We start from the raw sequence: 19,130 nt of genomic DNA, 5'->3' as shown, positions 1-19,130 counted from the left end.
GTAGGTTCCTTAAGTTGATCACCTCCATATGTTGACCAGTTTGTTAGAGTCCCTTGGGTGTTCAATTTACGGAAGTTCCACTATATTAATAATTTTAAACAAACTTCTATAGTGCAGATAATGAAAATAACTTCTATAATGCAGATAATCAATTTCAGTTTGTTTCATAAACTCAGATTTCTGTGTGTTGAAGTTGAATTGTGTACCCCCAAATATGTTAAATTTCTAGTCTCCCAGTATCTCAGAATGTGACCTTATTGGAAATAGGGTCATTGCAGATGTAATTAGTTAAAATGAGGTTATTGGAGGAGGCTGGCTGGGCCCTTGATTCAGCGTGACTGTTGTCCTTACTAAGATGATGGCTGCGTGAAGACACGGAGACACGTAACCCCACGTGATGATGAAGGCAGAGGTCAGAGTGATGCATGCAGAAGCTGAAGACTGCCAAGGAACTTTGGAACCACCAGAAGCTGGAAAACGCGAGGAGGCTTCCTTCCCTGGAGCCTTCCGCGTGAGCATGGCCCTGCCCTTGCCTTGATTTTAGATCTTTAGCCCACAGAATTGTGAACTAATTGTTGATGTAAGCCATGCGATTCGTGAATCCTTGTTACGACAGCTCTAGGAAAGAAGTACACAATACGGGGCTTTTCCTGAAGGCAGAACATGTCTGTATTGACTGTGTATATAAAGTTTGAGAGAGTGCTTACAACTATTCACACCTACTCAAACCTTTCCCAGTGCTTACAACTACTCACCTCTGACTCTAGCTCAAAAGCAGTCAGGTAATAGGAGAGTATACCCGGTATACTGTGTTCCGACTGAAAAAAAAAAGCCTGACTGTGTGGATGTGGGGCGGGTCTGCCTTTCTAACTAGCTCCTAGGATATGCAGATGCTGCTGGTCTGTGGAACGTACTTTATTATTTTTCTTCTTCTTTTTTTTATTGTTAAATCATAGCTGTGTACATTAGTGCAATCGCCTGTACCCATTCTAAGATGCACCATAGGTGTGGCCCCACCCATTACCCTCCCTCCACCAAAACCTCCCCCCTCCCTTCCCCTCCCTTGGCCCTTTCCCCATAGTCTTGTGCTATAGTTGGGTTATAGTCTTCATGTGAAAGCTATAATTTAGCTTCATAGTAGGGCTGAGTACATTGGGTACTTTTTCTTCCATTCCTGAGATACTTTGCTAAGAAGAATATGTGTGGAACGTACTTTAAATAGCAAAAATTTGGAAGATAAAAAGCAGTCAGTTTGAATTTACTTTTTGATCTTGTGGGTAATTTATAGTCTAAATAACAACAGTCCTCATAAAAAGTTACATAAGGGAGTTACACCTGTATATTCATCTATTCGAATATCTTAATCAGGAGAGGCATGATCTATAAATATATTTTTATAAATATTTACACATTCAAAAGTATATACTGGTACAGATGCAATATAACATATGGGAAAAAGGCATACATTTTATAATGGTTTAATTTTAAATATTTTTAATTTTGTATTTTAATTTTGTGTTCAGTATGTTTAAAAATCAACAACTTTTTCTATCATATTCTTAATATATTTGAATTTTTCTCTAAACACATTTTCTATCAGCAGTTCTCTCAGTTCTTGGTTTTGAAAATAAAGCTGTTTTTATACATTGAAGAAGAGATTAATAGTGCCATCAGTTTAACAGAAAGAAACAATAAATCAAAGAACTATAATGCAACCATGTTAAGTTTAATAACAGATTAAAACGTAAAATAATGTCTCACAGTACCTCACAAAGGACTGATGATCAATTAAGATGGCTTTTTAAGAGTAAAAACATATTAGAACAAATTATTGTCTCGGTAAATAGTTTTGGGCAAATAGAAGCAAACAGTGAACATTTTCTATTTTTTTTTTAGTTGTACTGTGTTGCAGCTTATTATTATTATTATTTCACATGATCTCTGATCATTTTTTAACAGGCGTATAAGAATGAGAGACAGACACCAACGTATAAACAAACATGGGTCATTATGAAAGTTTTGAGATACACAAAAATCAAGAAACATAAACTCCATGCAACAGGAACTAATGAGGCCCTCCCAGCAACAACAAACAATAAGCTGATCAAGTTGAAACTTGCATGGGCGAATCAGAAAGGACACTGCTGACTGTATTTCTTGGAAGTGAAATAATGGACCATAAGATAGTATGTCTCAAACCTTTCCTAGTGACTCATGTACATTATATACACATACATGTGAATTTATTCTTTAAAAAATTATTATAGATTTGAAATTGATGAGGGATTTTACTTTTCTGTTTCTGGTTAGGTTGGCCAAAGGTTTATCAAATTTATTAATCTTTTCAAAAAACCAACTTTCTGTTTTGTTGATCTTCTGAATGATTCTTTTGTTTTCAATTTCACTTAATTCTGCTCTAATTTTGGTTATTTCCTTTCTTCTGCTGGATTTGGGGTTGGGATGTTCTTCCTTTTCCAGTTGCTTGAGTTGACTTCCTCTCTTTCTGTGTTCCTGATGAAGGCTTCCAATGCTATAAATTTCCCTCTTAGATCTGCCTTTGCAGTACCCCACAGGTTTTGATAATTTGTGTCTTCATTATCATTCTGTTCCAAAAATCTGGTGATTTCCTTCTTAATCTTGTCTTTGATCCAGTTATCATTTAGCATAAGGTTATTTAGTTTCCAAGACTTGGTTTGAGTATGAAGAGTCCTGTTGCTGTTGAGTTCAACTTTTATTCTGTGATGGTCTGAGAAGATACAAGAAGTATTTTCTATTTTAAATTTTCTGAGATTAGACCTGTGTCCTAAAATATGATCAATTTTGGAGGATGACCCATGGGCTGATGAGAAGAATGTGTATTGAGTTTTATTAGAATGAAATGTTCTATCGATGTCTGTTAAGTGCATTTGTTCTAGAGTCAAATTTAAGTCCATTATTCCTTTGTTTAGTTTCTTCTTGGAGGATCTATCCAGAACTGACAGAGGGATGTTAAAATCTCCAGCTATTATAGTGCAGGAAGATATCAAATTGCTCACATTTGTTAGGGTTTGCTTTAAAATTGAGGAGCCTTCTGGTAGGGTTCATAAATATTGATTATCAAAATCTCTTCATGTTGAGTGTTTCCCTTGACAAATATATAGTGTTCATCCTTATCTTTGTCATTTTAAAGCCCATTGTATCTGCAAATAAAATTGTAACCCACGCTTTTTTCTGATTTCTGTTTGCTTGTATTATAGATGTCAATCCCTTTATTTTACCCTGAGGCTTTTTTGAGATTCTTGTATGCAACAGGTATCTGGTTTGAGTTTTTGTATCCAGTCAGCCAACCTGTGCCACTTTAGCAGACAATTTAAGACATTCACATTAATTGAAAGAATTGATTGGTATGATAGTGTTTTGGGTGTCATGTTTTTCAAATGTCCAGTGGATATTTTTAATCCTTTCATCATTGTGAAAGTTAGGTTTTGTTCAATAAATTCTGGGTGAGTTTACTTTGGTGTTATATTATTGTGTTGGTCATTATGGAAAAAGGATCTGAGTATATCCTGGAGAGCTGGTTTAGGTAGGACAAATTTCTTTAACATGTGTATGTCAGTAAAGTATTTGATTTTTCCATCACAAATGAAACTCAGTTTAATTGGGTACAGGATCCTGGGCTGAAAGTTGTTTTGTTTTAGAAGACTGAAGGTTGATGACCATCTGCTTCTGGCTTGAAAAGTTTTGGCTAAAAGATCTGAAGTCATTCTAATATTCCTCTCCTGGTAGGTAATGCTTTTCATATGTCTAACTGCATGCAGGATTTTCTCCTTCATATTGACTTTGGCAAGGTTGATTACAATGTTTCTAGGGGATGTTTTATTTGGAATGAGTCTTGCTGGGTTCTGAAAGTATCAACTGTCTGAATTTTGTCATATCTTACAATACTTGGAAAATTTTTCTCCAGAATATCTTGGAGTAGAGCATCTGTGCCTTTAGGACCATCCTGTTCTCCTTCAGGAATTCCTATAAGTCAAATATTTGATCTTTTGGAATGGTATCTCAGCTCTCTCAGGGACTGTTCTGTTCTTGATTTCCATTTTTCAGCCTCTTTGAATGCTTGGGGTTGTTCAAAAGCCTTGTCTTCAATTTCTGAGATCCTTTTTTCCACCTGGTCAACTCTATTACTGAGGGATTCTACTGTACTTTGAAGCTACTCAAATAATTTTTTCATTTCCTTGAGCTCTGCTCTATCTTTTCTAATTATGTTTAAATTCTTGGTGACTTTGTCTTTGAATTCATTAATTCAAATTCAAAGTTTCTTGAGACAACTTTTGCACAACTCTTTGGATTTCTATTTTCATCTTTTCATCCATTCTATCCATCTTATTTGATCTCCATATTCTGAATTCTATTTCTGACATTTCAGCATCTTCAATTGTATCTCCTTTGTCATTCCTTGGGGGGGGGTTTGATCTATTCTGATTATTCATGTTGTCTGAGTTCTTCTGTTGGTTCTGCCCCATGATTATTTTCCACCATTTGGTTATTAAAACTGATAGGGTGAGATTGAATTGGGGGCCCCATGGAGTACAGTTAATCAGCCCTTTACCAAAGCACTAGGCCTTGTAATTGTGAGTTATCCCCGACAACCTTACAAAGGCCCCTTTCAAAGTTTCAGCCGCAGACTCTGAGGACCCACTTGGCGAGATAGCACAAGCTGGCTCTGTTTTGAAATCAGCCAACCTCGACCCTATCCTAAGAAGTCACGGTATTAGGTTTAAATCTCAGCTGAGGAGAGACACAGGCAGCTGTGGCACCCTTCCCCCATCATTCTTTAACTACAGAACTTCCACAGCTCAACTTTGGATAGTCCCCAGGTGGACAGCCCCAGTTGAGAGTTTCAATCAGATTGTCTTGGGCAGTACAGACACTGTTCAACAGAGAGAGATCAAAAGGTTGCCAGTGGCAAATAGAAATCCATAGGGAGTTCTGTCCTGCAAACCGAAGAGGATGGCATCTGGTCCCCTCTGGTGAGCTGCCAATTGCTCATCACAGTCCCAACTGGGTGTCAGCGCGCTTGCCCCCCAACACTGTCTAAACTTGCTGTCTGCATTCCTGCCCACCAAGAACAGTCCAAACTGGGCATCCATGCCTCTACTGTCCGGCACAATTGGAACTGGGGGTCTGCATTCCCTCCCACCAGGCTCAGTTTGAATTGGGCATCCATGCCTCTGCTCCCCAGCACAACTGGAGCTGAGGGTCTATGCTCCTGCCTGCAGGCACTGTCAGAACTGGGTTTCTGCTCTTCCACTCACCAGACACAGCCAGAACCAGGGGTCAACCCCACTGCTGGCCAGGCGCAGTCATAAATGGAGGTCTGTTCTTCTTCCCACCACGTGTCCCTTTCTTCCCACACCCTCCTTCTTCCCCATGAGTCACAGATTCTGTGCTGCTATGCAACAGCCCACACTATGCCCAGATCTCTCAGGGAAAGGCCAAACACTCTAGGCTCTGCAGGGGGCAGAACTTCAGACCACCATGTGAGGGGGGAAGGGTGGACAGGAAGTTCAGAATTTTGGGGAAAATATTTGCTCAACTTTATGCTGGGCAGGGTGGTGTCTAGGTTCTCAAGAGGGACTTCTCTGGAGAAGGAGACTTGGTGGTTAGTGGTTCTTTCCAGTGGGGTAAAATGAGAGGTTTTTTTGTCCCCTGCTCAATTGCAGAGAGCCTGCTGCTTGGGGCAGGGGTCTGCCATCCTCTAGGCCAGTGGTTCTCAACCTGTGGGTTACAGCCCCTTTGGGGGTCAAACGACCCTTTCACAGAGGTCACCTAATATCAGATATTTACATAATGATTCATAACAGTAGCAAAAATTACAGTCATGAAGTTGCAATGAAAGTAATTTTATGGTTGGGGGGTCACCACAACATGAGGAATTGTATTAAAGGGTCACGGCATTAGGAAGGTTGAGAACCACTGCTCTAGGCAATGGGCTTTGTACCTGTAATTTGTTTTCTTTAATGGTGTTCCTTGGAGTTGCAGCTTGCTCAACTCCCCACCTTTGGCTTCATAGAGTCTGATTCTGTTGAGTTTTTCTCCCTCTGGTCAGCAACCTCTAACGGATATTGCTTCTAGTTGGCTATCTTCCTCCCCTCCAGGATTATATCAATGGTTCACCTTTGCATCATATTAGAGATTTGACAATCTCTAATATGGTCAGTCAGAAACAATAAAGGAGAAATAACAACAGATACCATAGAAATTCAAGAAATCCTCAATGATTACTACAAAAACTCTATTCTCAGACATATGAAAATCTGGAGGATTGGGCAGTGTCTGTGGCTCAAAGGGGTAGGGCACTGGCCCCATATGCTGGAGGTGGCGGATTCAAAACCCAGCCCCGGCCAAAAACTGCAAAAAAAAAAGAAAGAAAATCTGGAGGAAATGGACCAATACCTGGAAGCATGCCACCTCCCTAGACCCCAGAGTGAGTTAGAAAGTTTGAATAGACCTATATCAAGCACTGAAATAGCATCAACTGTATGAAATTTCCCACAAAAGAAAAGTCTGGGACCACATGGCTGTACATCAGAATTCTATCAAACTTTTAAAGAGGAACTAGTACCTATATTACATAACCTTTCCCAAAACATAGAGAAAGAAGGAATACTCTCCAACACATTCTATGAGGCAAATATCACCCTCATCCCCAAACAAGGAAAGGACCCAACAAAGAAAGAAAACTATATGTAGCAGCCCATATAGCATATGACGAGGAGGAGTGAGAGTTATAAGAAACACCTGTATAGCTCGGTAATGTAACACCTTGGTGAAAAGGGCATGGGAGGGATTTGGCTCTCCTAACAAACAAGAGCTCACGAGACAAGAGTATCAGTGATTGGCAGTCTCTATACCTGTGGTGTTAAGAGCCATGGGAGTGTGTCTATAATAGGCTGGAGAAGAAGGCAGTTGGGAGCACGCATTCTATCACGGACTCGCTCACTCCAATTCTGTTGCTTCTCCTGGCTGCAGAATATCTGCAGGGTTGGTGTCTTTCTACAAAAGACTGCTAACAACTGCTAAGTTGTATTCTTCTTACTTAAGACTGCTTTATTCTCTCAAATTCTGTCTTTCTCTTTCTCTCCCTTCTGCTAAAGTAAATAGCCCACAGGCACCTGAGGGTAATTGTTCCAGAGCAAGGTAGCCCAGCAGTCTGTGTCCAGAATCTAAATAAGCCAGGGACCAGAGACCTGGCCAGTCCCAGGCCCTGATAAGTGGTGACCACGACAGGACCCTGACAACTATAGACCAATGTCATTAATGAATATTGATGCAAAAATATTCAGTAAGATCCTAGCAAACAATTCAAAAACACATCAAAAAAATTATACACCATGATCAAGTTGGCTTCATCCTAGGATTACAAGGGTGGTTCAACATATGTAAATCTGTAAATACAATACATCACATAAATAAAATAAAAAACAAAGACCATATGATTCCATCAATAGATGCAGAAAAAGCTTTTGATAATATCAAGCATCCTTTCATGATTAGAACACTTAAGAAAATAGGCTTAGATGGGACATTTCTTAAACTTATAGAGGCCATCTACAGCAAACCCACAGCCAATATCACATTGAATGGTGTAAAACTGAAAACATTTCCACTCAGATCTGGAACTAGGAAAGGATGCCCATTATCTCCATTGCTATTCAACATAGTAATGGATGTCTTAGCCAGGCAAGTCAAAATCAGGCAAGAGAAGGCAATCAAGGGAATCCAAATAGGGTCAGAGGAGATCGAACTCTCACTCTTTGCAGATAACATGATCTTATATCTGGAAAACCCCAGGGACTCAACTACTAAAACTCATAGAAGTTATCAAGGAATACAGCAGCATCTCAGGATACAAAATCAATACTTACAAGTCAGTAGCTTTTACATATACCAACAACAGTCAAGCTGAAAAAATAGTCAAGGACTCTATTCCTTTTACAGTAGTGACAAAGAAGATGAAATATCTGGGAATTTACCTAACAAAGGACATGAACGATCTCTATAAAGAGAATTATCAAACTCTGAGAAAGGAAATAGCTGAAGATATTTACAAATGAAAAAATATACCAGGCTCATGGCTGGGAGTAATCAACATAGTCAAAATGTCTATACTACCCAAAGCAATCTACAGATTTAATGCAATCCCTTTAAAGCACCAATGTCTTACTTTAAAGATATTGAAAAAAGTAGTACTTCATTTTATATGGAATCATAAAAAACTTTGAATACCCAGCATATTACTTAGAATAAAAACAAATCAAGAAATATCATGTTACCAGACTTCAGGCTATACTATAAATCTATAGTGGTCAAAACAGCATGATACTGGCACAAAAATAGAGAGGTAGATATATGGAACAGAATAGAGAACCAAGAGATGCATTCAGCCACTTATCATCATTTCGTCTTCAATAAGCTTATCAAGAACATTCAATGGGGGAAAGATTCCCTATTTAATAAATGGTGCTGGGAGAACTGGCTGGTAACCTGTAGAAGACTGAAACTGGACCCTCATCTTTCACAACTAACAAAGATAAATTTTCCCTGGATAAAAGATTTAAACTTAAGACATAAAACTATAAAAATACTAGAAGAGAGTGTAGGGAAAATGCTTGAAGATATTGGCCTGGGAAAATATTTTATGAAGAGGACCCCCTTGGCAATTGAAGCAACACCAAAAATATATTTCTGGCATCTGATCAAACTAAGAAGCTTCTGAACAGCCAAGAGCACAGCAAGTAAAGGAAACAGACAGCCTTCAGAATAGGAGAGGATATTTGCAGATTATGTTTCTGACAAAGGTCTGATAATAGAATCTACAGAGAACTCAAACTAATCAATGAGAAAAGAACAAACAACCTATTTCCTTGAGGGCAAGAGACTTGAACAGAAAAATCTCTGAAGAGGACAGGCAAATGGTCAACAAACACATGAGAAAATGCTCATCATCTTTAATTATCAAGGAAATGCAAATAAAACTACTTTGAGATATCACCTAACTCTAGTAAGATTAGCCCACATCACAAAATCCCAAAACTAGAGATGTTGGTGTGAATGTGGACAGAAGGGAACACTTCTACACTGCTGGTGGGATTGCAAACTAATATGGCCTTTTTGGAAAGAAGTTTGGAGAATTCTCAAGGAACTAAAAGTTGACTTACCCGTTGACCCTGCAATTCCTCTACCTGGTATCTACCAGATGATCAAAAATAATTTTACAACAAAGACAATTGCACCAGAAATATTTTTTGCAGCCCAATTTATAATTGCCAAGTCATGAAAGCAGCCCAATGCCCATCAATCCATGAATGGATTAAGAAATTGTGGTATAGGGCGGCGCCTGTGGCTCAGCGGGTAGGGCGCCGGTCCCATATGCCGGAGGTGGCGGGTTCAAACCCAGCCCCGGCCAAATTAAAAAAAAAAAAAAAAAAAAAAAGAAATTGTGGTATATGTTATCATGGAATATTATGCAGCCGTAAAAAGGATGAAGACTTTACAGCTTTTACATTTACCTGGATAGAACTGAAACACATTCTTTTTAGTAAAGTATCTCAAGAATGGAAGAAAAAGTAGCCAATGTACTCAATACTATTATGAAACCAATATATCATCACCTATACATCCATACAAATGATAAAACACAATATTCCAGATAGGAGGGAAGAGGAGGGAGAGGGGAGGGGAGAGGAAGAGTGAGGGGAGAGGGAGGGCAGGAGTAGGGAGGGTGTTTGGTGGGACCTCACTTATTGTGCATAATGCAATGGTACATTTCAAAACTATTAAGAATATAGTATAAAAGTCTGGAGGCCGGGTGTGGTGGCTCACACCTGTAATCCTAGCACTCTGGGAGGCGGAGGCAGGTGGATTGCCTGAGCTCACAGGTTCAAGACCAGACCAGCCTGAGCCAGATTGAGACCCCCACCTCTAAAAATAGCTAGGCATTATGGTGAGTCCCGGTTACTCGGGAGGCTGAGACAAGAGGATCACTTGAGCCCAAGAGTTTGAGGTTGCTGTGAGCTATGACACAATGGCACTGTACTGAGGGCAACAAAGTGAGACTCTGTGTCAAAAAAAAAAAAATGTACAGTATAAATGTCTTATCACAACAAATAAGTGAGATGATGGTTATGTTAATCAGCCTGATTTAAGCATTCCACAGTGTATATCAAATCACATATTGTACCCCATAATTTTACACAGTTAAAAAAAAATTGATGAGGGAGGCAGATGGCAAGTGTTTTGATTAAATAAAACCTAGAAAGTTTTACAAATTGGATAATCGACATGGACATTTTGTTCATGTTGTTCCAGCATAACGATCAGGGATTACCCCTTTGTTTTTATTCTCTCCAAACATGTAACCCTTTACACGATGGTTGTTACCTATGACAGCATAGACTGTAGACTTATGCTGTCCCACACGGCAGCCACGAGCCACATGTGGCTTTTGAGCAGCTGAAATGTGCCTGGTCCAATTTGATATATGCTGTAAGTGTAAGGTACACACTGGATTTTGAAAACTTAGTATAAAACAATATAAAAATGTCTCATTAGTAATTTTAAAATATGGTTACATGTTGAAATGGTAATAGTTTGGATATATTTGGTTAGAGAAAATAAATTAATTTATGTTTTCTTTTAGTTTTTTAATGTGTTTACTAAAAAATTTAAAATTACTTATGTGGCTCACATTTCTATCCTAATAGATATTGCTCTCTTAGACCATTTTTCATCAGAGATCAGTCAACTAATTCTGTTTTTTAGAGTAGTTCTCTTATATCTGGTTGTCCATTTGATATTTTGTGGATCATAAAATATGGTAAGACTGGGCACCCTGGCTCACACCTATAATCCTAGCACTTTGGGAAGCTGAAGCGGAAGGATTGCCTTAGGCCAGGAGTTTAAGACCAGCCTGAGCAACATAGGGAGACCCCATCTCTACAAAAAAAATTTAATAATTAGCCAGATGTATTGGCATACAGTCCTGTCATCCCAGCTACTCAGGAAACTGAGGCAGGAGAATTGCTTGAGCCCAGGAGTACAAGGCTGCAGGCCCTGCACTCCTTCTGGGTGATAGAGTGAGGAGAACTTGTTGCAAAAAAAACACAAACAAAACAAAACCAGAAGAAGCATAGTCATATCATTCCCAGCCTAAAACTCTGAGTTTTCATCACCATAGAATCCCATGGAATTAGCTACAAAGTGTGTAAATGAGTATAAGGTCTATCTACACGGGTCTCTCTCCTTCAGCAACCTGGATATTCCTCAAAATACTTTAACACGCTGCCGTCCCTCCCACTTCCATCTCTTCTTACCTCATTACTTTGGTTGTCAACTTAAACATCACTTCTGTTTTAGTTAAATTGATTGTTTTTCTGGGTTAGTTTTAATTGTAAAATGCAGCTGTTCATTGTCAAATGGGAGGGACCACCCTGCTGTCTGTCCTAGCACAGGCATGCTAGGAGCTCACTCAGGCTGCCAGGGGCAAAGTCCACCTGTGGGGAGGAGAGGGGGAGCTGGGTAGGGGTGGGGAGGTGGTGACTCATGTTCACTCCCCATTTATTCATATCATGTTTGACATGCTCAGGGGTCATGTGATGGTAAAGTGATTGTAAGTTTAAATGTGTAACTGCCAGCCAATCTTAAGAGTTACATGTGCTCTTGATTATTTTTATAAATTGCTTTTCTGGACAGCCTGTTTTTAATGATGAGTACAGGTAAAGTCTGAGATACAGTTTGGTTTATTTATTTATTTATTTATTTTTATTAAATCATAGCTGTGTACATCAATATGATCATGGGGCACCATACACTTGGTTCATAGAATATTTGACATATTTTCATCTCATTAGTTGACATAGCCCTCCTGGCCATTTTCTTAGTTACTTTGCAGTAAAGTGTCTCAAGAATAGAAGAAAAAATATCCAATGTATTCACCCCTACTACAGTTTGATTTTTAAATTTTATTTTTATCTTAAGCACAAACCTTTTAAGTGGGAGAAGAACTTTGTGCTCTGAAGTACATTGGTTCATTTGCTCTATTATAGAAAATAGAGGTTATAGGGAGGGGAAGACTGGTTAGCAGGCCTCTGTGGAAGTTAGCACCAACGCAGTGCCTCCAACCAGCCTTGTGGCAATGGACAGAGAAGAAAGGGCCTGGGTGTAGGGCAATTTTTGGAAATTGGTGTAGAGGTGAGGGAAAGAGGAAGTCAAAAATAACTTCTTGATTTGGGATCTGAGCAAGGAATACAGAGTGATAGATGCCACTTACTGAGAGTGAGGAACAGGTCCAGGCAGAGGGAAATCAGACATCTATTCATGTGCCTCTGGGATGCCTGTAAGCTCCCCTGAGCGAGCGGTGCAGCAGGAAGTCAGCTCTGCTGGTGTTCCTCAGCCTCAAGAAATGGTCAGAGCTGGAGACACAGATTTGGGATCAGCTACATACATTACCATGATTCATGTATTAGTGCTTTATTAAGTGCATTAAGTATATTATTATTTTTTTTATTTCTGTACCCCACCCCTTGTATTAGCTCATTTACTGTCTTCATATTAGAATTCTTGTGATGCTTTATTAAGAAGAATGTGTTCCACCTCCATTCAGCTTAATATAAAAGATATAAAGCCTCCATATTTTTAATGGCTGAATAGTATTCCATGGTATACATATACCACAGCTTGTTAATCCATTCTTGGGTTGGTAGGTTGTTTCCACATTTTGGCAATTGTAAACTGAGCTGTGATAAAAAGTTCAGTGAAAATGTCCTTATGATAAAAGGATTTTTTTCCTTCTGGATAGATATCCAGTAATGGGATTGCAGGATCAAATGGAAGGTCTGATAATAAGGATATTATTAAAGATGGAAATGAATTCAATAAATTCTGAACTTTTTTTTTCTTTTTAGAAATAGTCTCGAGAGATTTGAGCTTTAAAGACAAAGACAAATTCATTAAGCATTTCACAGGTAAGTATAAAATTTACCAGTGATTCCATTAAATAAAAAGATTGTCCCCAGATTACTATTTTAAGCCTATGGGGAGATGGATATATGCTATTAACTTGTATTGCCTACAGTGTAAAACATTTTTTTTTTTTTCTTTAAGAGACAGTGCCTCACTGTTGCCCAGACTAGAGTGCTGTGGTGTCATTGTAGCTCACTGAAGCTTCCTACTGCTGGGCTCAAGCTATCCTCCTGCCTCAGCCTCCCAAGTAGTTGGGAGTATAGGCTCATGCCACCATGCCTGACTAATTTTTAAATTTTTTATGGAAACAAGGTCTTGCTGTGTTGCCCAGACTGATCTTGAGCTCCTGGGCTCAAGCAATCCTCCTTCCTCAGCCTTCCAAAATGCTGGGATTACAGTGTGAGCCAAGGTGCCCGTTCAGATCAAAATGGTGGACCTGAGAATAAGTGGAGATCTACCTTCAGATTGAGGATAGGGACAGGAATTGAGTAATTCCAGGCAGCTGTTAGTGGGATGACTGTAGCCTCCCCGGCTTCTATCACTGTCATTAAAAGCAGACTCCAAAGGAAGGGATGAAAGTCTCAATGGGGCTTGTCTTGATGGGGATTCATGGGGTGAGATAAGGGAAATCTCAGACCCTGCACACTTTACCATAGCCCTTGACACTAATAAGATACACATTACCATAATTAGGAAATGGAATCAATGTCTTTGAATATAAACATTAATTCCTATTTAATAAAAAACTAGAAAACAAAAAGTTAAACAAAGGATACTTACTTTTTATTCTTCATATCCACTTTGCTCTCTACGGATTTTTCCCTCCTGTCTAGAGCTTCCTCCTCTAATTATTCTAGAGCATTCTACTGAAGGTGAAGATTTTATTATATGAGCTATTGAGGATCTGGAATGAATTTAGATAATTTTTCACAAACCACAACTCACTTTCTCCCACACAGTCTGGGTGAGGGAAAGAGCTCTCAGGCAAGTTCTTTTAAGGACTTGGAAGGGTGTAAATTACATTTTATCTCTTCCCATGAAGTGCTAGCAAATTGTTTGGAAAACATGCCTCTGTTTATAATAAGAATTCTTTTCCTGTCCGTTAGGGCCAGTCACGTTTTCAGCTGAGTGTAGCAAGCATTTCCATCGACTCTATTACAATACCAGGGATTGCTCAACGCCAGCTTGTAAGTAGCTTTGGCAGTTTTTTTTTTTTTTTTAAATCTTTATTCAACAATAAATGCTTGTAATTTTAAGTGTCAACTGTCTGCGGGTGGAAAGCAATAGACTAAACTCTGTACGAGATGCTATTTATAACACTGACAGTGCCCATGAGTTGTCCGTGTTGTTGAAATTATGAGGATGAACCCACATTCTAGTTGGGAATATATCCGAATCCAAAAATAGCCAGATTTCCTTAAAGACCAAAACGTTTGTCAGGATTTAAACCTTTTATTTTTATTTAAATGCCTTGGCATAAATGAAGTACTCTTTCACATAAATGAAAAAAAAAATAAGAGGCCTATAAAGTGCAAGTTTCCTTGGATATTATTTTAAAGTAAATATTTTTTACATCAGATCATTTATATAATGGGCCCTGGATGTTTCTGATTAATGACAGCAAGTATTTCAAAGTTTGCTCTAGTGAATTTTTTGGGTTACTTAAGTTACTAGAGTTAATAATAATTCAAAACATAATATTTAACTGCTATCATTTAAAATACTCCATGAGTGATAATTTAGTTGTCTGTTTTTAAATTCCTTTCTAGGCCTCAAATTTCCTTTTAAAGAAAATTAATTCTGCAAATTTGTTTCTTTTTATTTTATTTAGGATGTTGAGTCATATTTGCTATACTTTTTTTTTTTTTTTTTTTTTTTGTAGAGACAGAGTCTCACTTTGTCGCCCTCGTAGAGTGCTATGGCATCACACTTCACAGCAACCTCCAGCTCTTGGGCTTAGGCGATTCTCTTGCCTCAGCCTCCTAAGTAGCTGGGACTACAGGCGCCTGCCACAATGCCTGGCTATTTTTTGTTGCAGTTTGGTTGGGGCCGGGTTAGAACCTGCCACCCTTAGTATATGGGACTGGTGCCCTACTCACTGAGCCACAGGGGCTGACCTTATTTGTTATACTTTTTTCCCCAACTTGTATTTACTTTGGAAGAAGTGATCGGGTTGGATTCAAGGCAAAATAACTAACTAATAGCACAAGGCGGTGGAGAAAGTACAAATTTTGGGATCAAACTGCTTACTAGTTATGAGATAATTAAAATTTTGAGGCTCTTTTCTCATTGCTAAAGTGAATATTATAATAGTCCTTCCTGATTGTATTATTAGGAGAATCAATTAAAAAATTCATGCACTTTAATAAGCACTTTATATATTAGGTGCTTATTAAAATGTACCTATCATTATATGAAATTAGTCACAAAAGTTAACATATTTCCTTTCACATTTATAGGCACTATTTGCATAATTTCCCTTTAAATGTTTTTTCTAGATTACAAGAGATGTGCTAGATTGCTAACAAGGTTATCAGTGAGTCCACTGTGCTCACGGACCTAGAAAACCTATCCTGTGAGTATGTGTTTATTTTTCTTATCCTGTTTTTTTCTTTTTAGTTGACATAGAATAATTGTACATATTTAAAGGGTATAGGTTACTTTTCAATACTTGTGTATCTTAAATATTTATCATTTCTTTGTTTTGTAAACATTAAAAAATCCCTTCTTCCAGCTTTATGAAAATATACAATAAGGTCGGGTGTGATGGCTCACGCCTATAATCCTTAGCACTCTGGGAGTACAAGGCAGGTGGATCCCTTGAGCTCATGAGTTTGAGACCAGCCTAACCAAAAGCAAGATCCCCCATTTCTACTAAAAATAGAAAACAAACAAACAAATAAACAAACCCAAAAAACCAGCCAGGTGTTGTGGCAGGCACTGTAGTCCCAGCTACTTGGGAGGCGGAGGCAGGAGGATTGCTCAAGCCCAGGAATTTGAGGTTGCTTCGAGCTGTGATGCAATGGCACTCTACCCGGATGACAGAGTGAGACTCTGTTTCAAACAAAACAAAACAAAACAAAATATATAATAAATTACAGTTAACCATATTCACTCTACAGTGCTAAGCTCAGCCTCTCAGAACTTACTTCTTCTATATCTAGCTATAACTCGTATCTGTTAACCAACTTCTCCCATCCTTCCCTTCCCAGTTTCTAATGCCCACAATTCTACTCTCTACTTACATGAGCTCAATTTTTTAAGCTCCCATTTATGGATGATGATAACTGGTATTTATCTTTCTGTGCTTCTTTTGTTTTACTTAACATGATGTTCTCCAGACTCATTCATGTTGCCTTGAATGACAAAATTTCCTTCTTTTTTACAACTGAATAGTGTTACACTGCATATATTTTCTTTATTATTCATCCCCTGATGGACATTTAGTGTGCTTCTACATCTTGGCTTTTTTGAAGAGTGCTGTAATGAACAAGGGGGTGCAGCTATCCCTTGGGTATACAGATTTCCCTTTCTTTGGATAAACAGTGGGATTTGGGGTCATAGGCTCTGTTTTTAGTTTTTTGAGGACCCTCCAAGCTGTTCTTCAAACTGGCTGTGCTAATTTACACTCCCTCCACAACGCGTGAGGGTTTCCTTTTCTCTGAGTTCTCACTGGTATTTGTCATTTTTTGTCTTTTTGGTAATAGCTATTCTCACAGGGGTGAAAAGATACATTATGGTTATGATTTGCATTTCTCAGATAATTAGTGATGTTGAGTTTTTTTTTTTTTTTGGCCATTGTTATGTTGTCTGTTGAGAAATGTCTATTCAGATCCCTTTTCCATCTTTAAATCAGATTTTTTTTTCTGTTGAGTTCTTTGTATATTCTGGATATTAGTTCCTTGTCAAATGAGTAGTTTGGAAGCATTTTCCCATTCTACAGGTTGTCTCTTCACTCTGTTAATAGTCTAACTTAATTAAAAAAATTTTGAACAATATGAAAAGCCATAAAGCTAACTCATCTTAACAATACTCAGTAAACTTAATCTGTGGGTCTTACACTAAGTGTTAAAACTTGGTTTAAATGCACAGGTTGTTTCTTGAATTAATTTTAAATTAATCACTCAACAGTACAAATGGAACTTTATCCTGGAAGTGAGAACAATGTAACCTAAAAATTGTACCCTCATATTAATTTGAATAAAGTTTTTAAAATTAAACAAGCACACAGATTGTTTTTTGAATTAATTTTAAATTAATCACTCAACAATGATTGAATTAAGTGAGATTAAATAGATTTTTGGCAACCTTGCCCACTCTGAATGATTTTTAAAAAATATTTCAATATTTGGTGTTACTTTATCATTATGTGAAAACATTATGCAGATAGACATTAGTTGAACAAAACTAGCTACAGATCTCTTTCTTTTTTTTTTTTTTATTGTTGGGGATTCATTGAGGGTACAAGAAACCAGGTTACATTGATTGCATTTGTTAGGTAAAGTCCCTCTTGCAATTGTGTCTTGCCCCCAAAAGGTGTGTCACACACCAAGACCCCACCCCCTCCCTCCTTTCTCTCTCTGCTCTCCCCTTCCCCCACCCCCACTGTGTCATTAATTGTCCTCATATCAAAATTGAATACAGAGGATTCATGCTTCTCCATTCTTGTGATGCTTACTGAGAATAATGTCTTCCATTTCTATCCAGGTCAATACAAAAGCTGTAAAGTCTTCATTTTTTTTAATAGCTGAATAGTATTCCATGGTATACATATACCACAGCTTGTTAATCCATTCCTGGGTTGGTGGGCATTTAGGCTGTTTCCACATTTTGGTGATTGTAAATTGAGCTGCGATAAACAGTCTAGTGCAAGTGTCTGTTGATAAAAGGATTTTTTTCCTTCTGGGTAGATGCCCAGTAATGAATGGGATTGCAGGATCAAATGGGAGGTCTAGCTTGAGTTCTTTGAGGTTTCTCCATACTTCCTTCCAAAAAGGTTGTACTAGTTTGCAGTCCCACCAGCAGTGTAAAAGTGTTCCCTTCTCTCCACATCCACGCCAGCATCTGCAGTTTTGAGATTTTGTGATGTGGGCCATTCTCACCGGGGTTAGATGGTATCTCAGGGTGGTTTTGATTTGCATTTCTCTTATAAATAGGGATGATGAGCAGTTTTTCATATGTTTGTTAGCCATTCATCTGTCCTCTTTGGAGAAGGTTCTATTCATGTCTCTTGCCCATTGATATATGGGATTGTTGGCTTTTTTCACGTGGATTAATTTGAGTTCTCTATAGATCCTAGTTATCAAGCTTTTGTCTGATTTAAAATATGCAGATATCCTTTCCCATTGTGTAGGTTGTCTCTTTGCTTTGGTTGTTGTCTCCTTAACTGTACAGAAGCTTTTCAGTTTAATGAAGTCCCATTTGTTTATTTTTGTTGTTGTTGCAATTGCCACGGCAGTCTTCTTCATGAAGTCTTTCCCCAGGCTGATGTCTTCCAGTGTTTTTCCTATGCTTTGAGGATTTTTATTGTTTTTCAAGCCTTAAATTTAAGTCCTTTGTCCATCTTGAATCAATTTTTGTGAGTGGAGAAAGGTGTGGGTCCAGTTTCAGTCTTTTACATGTGGATATCCAGTTCTCCCAACACCATTTATTGAATAGGGAGTTTTTCCCCCAGGGTATGTTCTTCTTCGTTTTATCAAAAATTAGGTGGTCGTAAGATGTTAGTTTCATTTCCTGATTTTCTATTTGATTCCAAATGTCTTTGTCTCTATTTTTGTGCCAGTACCATGCTGTCTTGACCACTATGGCTTTGTAGTACAGCCTAAAATCTGGTATGCTGATGCCCCCGGCTTTGTTTTTATTACTAAGAACTGCCTTAGCTATACAGGGTTTTTTCTGGTTACATACAAAATGCAGAATAATTTTTTCTAAGTCTTGAAAGTATGGTGTTGGTATTTTCACAGGAAAGGCATTGAATCGGGAGATTGCTTTGGGAAGAATAGACACTTTAACAATGTTGATTCTTCCCAGCCACCAACCCAGTGTGTTTTCCCATTTATTAATATCCTCTGCTATTTCCTTTCTTAGGGTTTCATAATCTTCTTTGTAGAGGTTCTTCACCTGTTTTG

General features: G+C 38.2%; 1 protein-coding gene across 1 annotated transcript in view; it reads left to right on the top strand.

The window, feature by feature from the left end:
* The window catches only part of ALKAL1 (ALK and LTK ligand 1), a 37,916-nt gene that overhangs the window by 11,602 nt on the left and 7,184 nt on the right, over window positions 1-19,130 (top strand). Inside the window, exons 2-4 of the mRNA XM_053559606.1 lie at window positions 12,945-13,004; window positions 14,109-14,189; window positions 15,501-15,577. Of these exons, the coding sequence (XP_053415581.1) occupies window positions 12,945-13,004; window positions 14,109-14,189; window positions 15,501-15,565 (206 nt within the window). The 3' untranslated portion in view covers window positions 15,566-15,577. The remainder of the gene's footprint in view (window positions 1-12,944; window positions 13,005-14,108; window positions 14,190-15,500; window positions 15,578-19,130) is intronic.

Source organism: Nycticebus coucang, chromosome 13 (genome assembly GCF_027406575.1).
Source record: "Nycticebus coucang isolate mNycCou1 chromosome 13, mNycCou1.pri, whole genome shotgun sequence".
Taxonomy (NCBI): Eukaryota; Metazoa; Chordata; class Mammalia; order Primates; family Lorisidae; genus Nycticebus; species Nycticebus coucang.
Note: the sequence above shows the minus strand (reverse complement) of the source record. Positions and strands in the feature narration are given on the sequence as shown.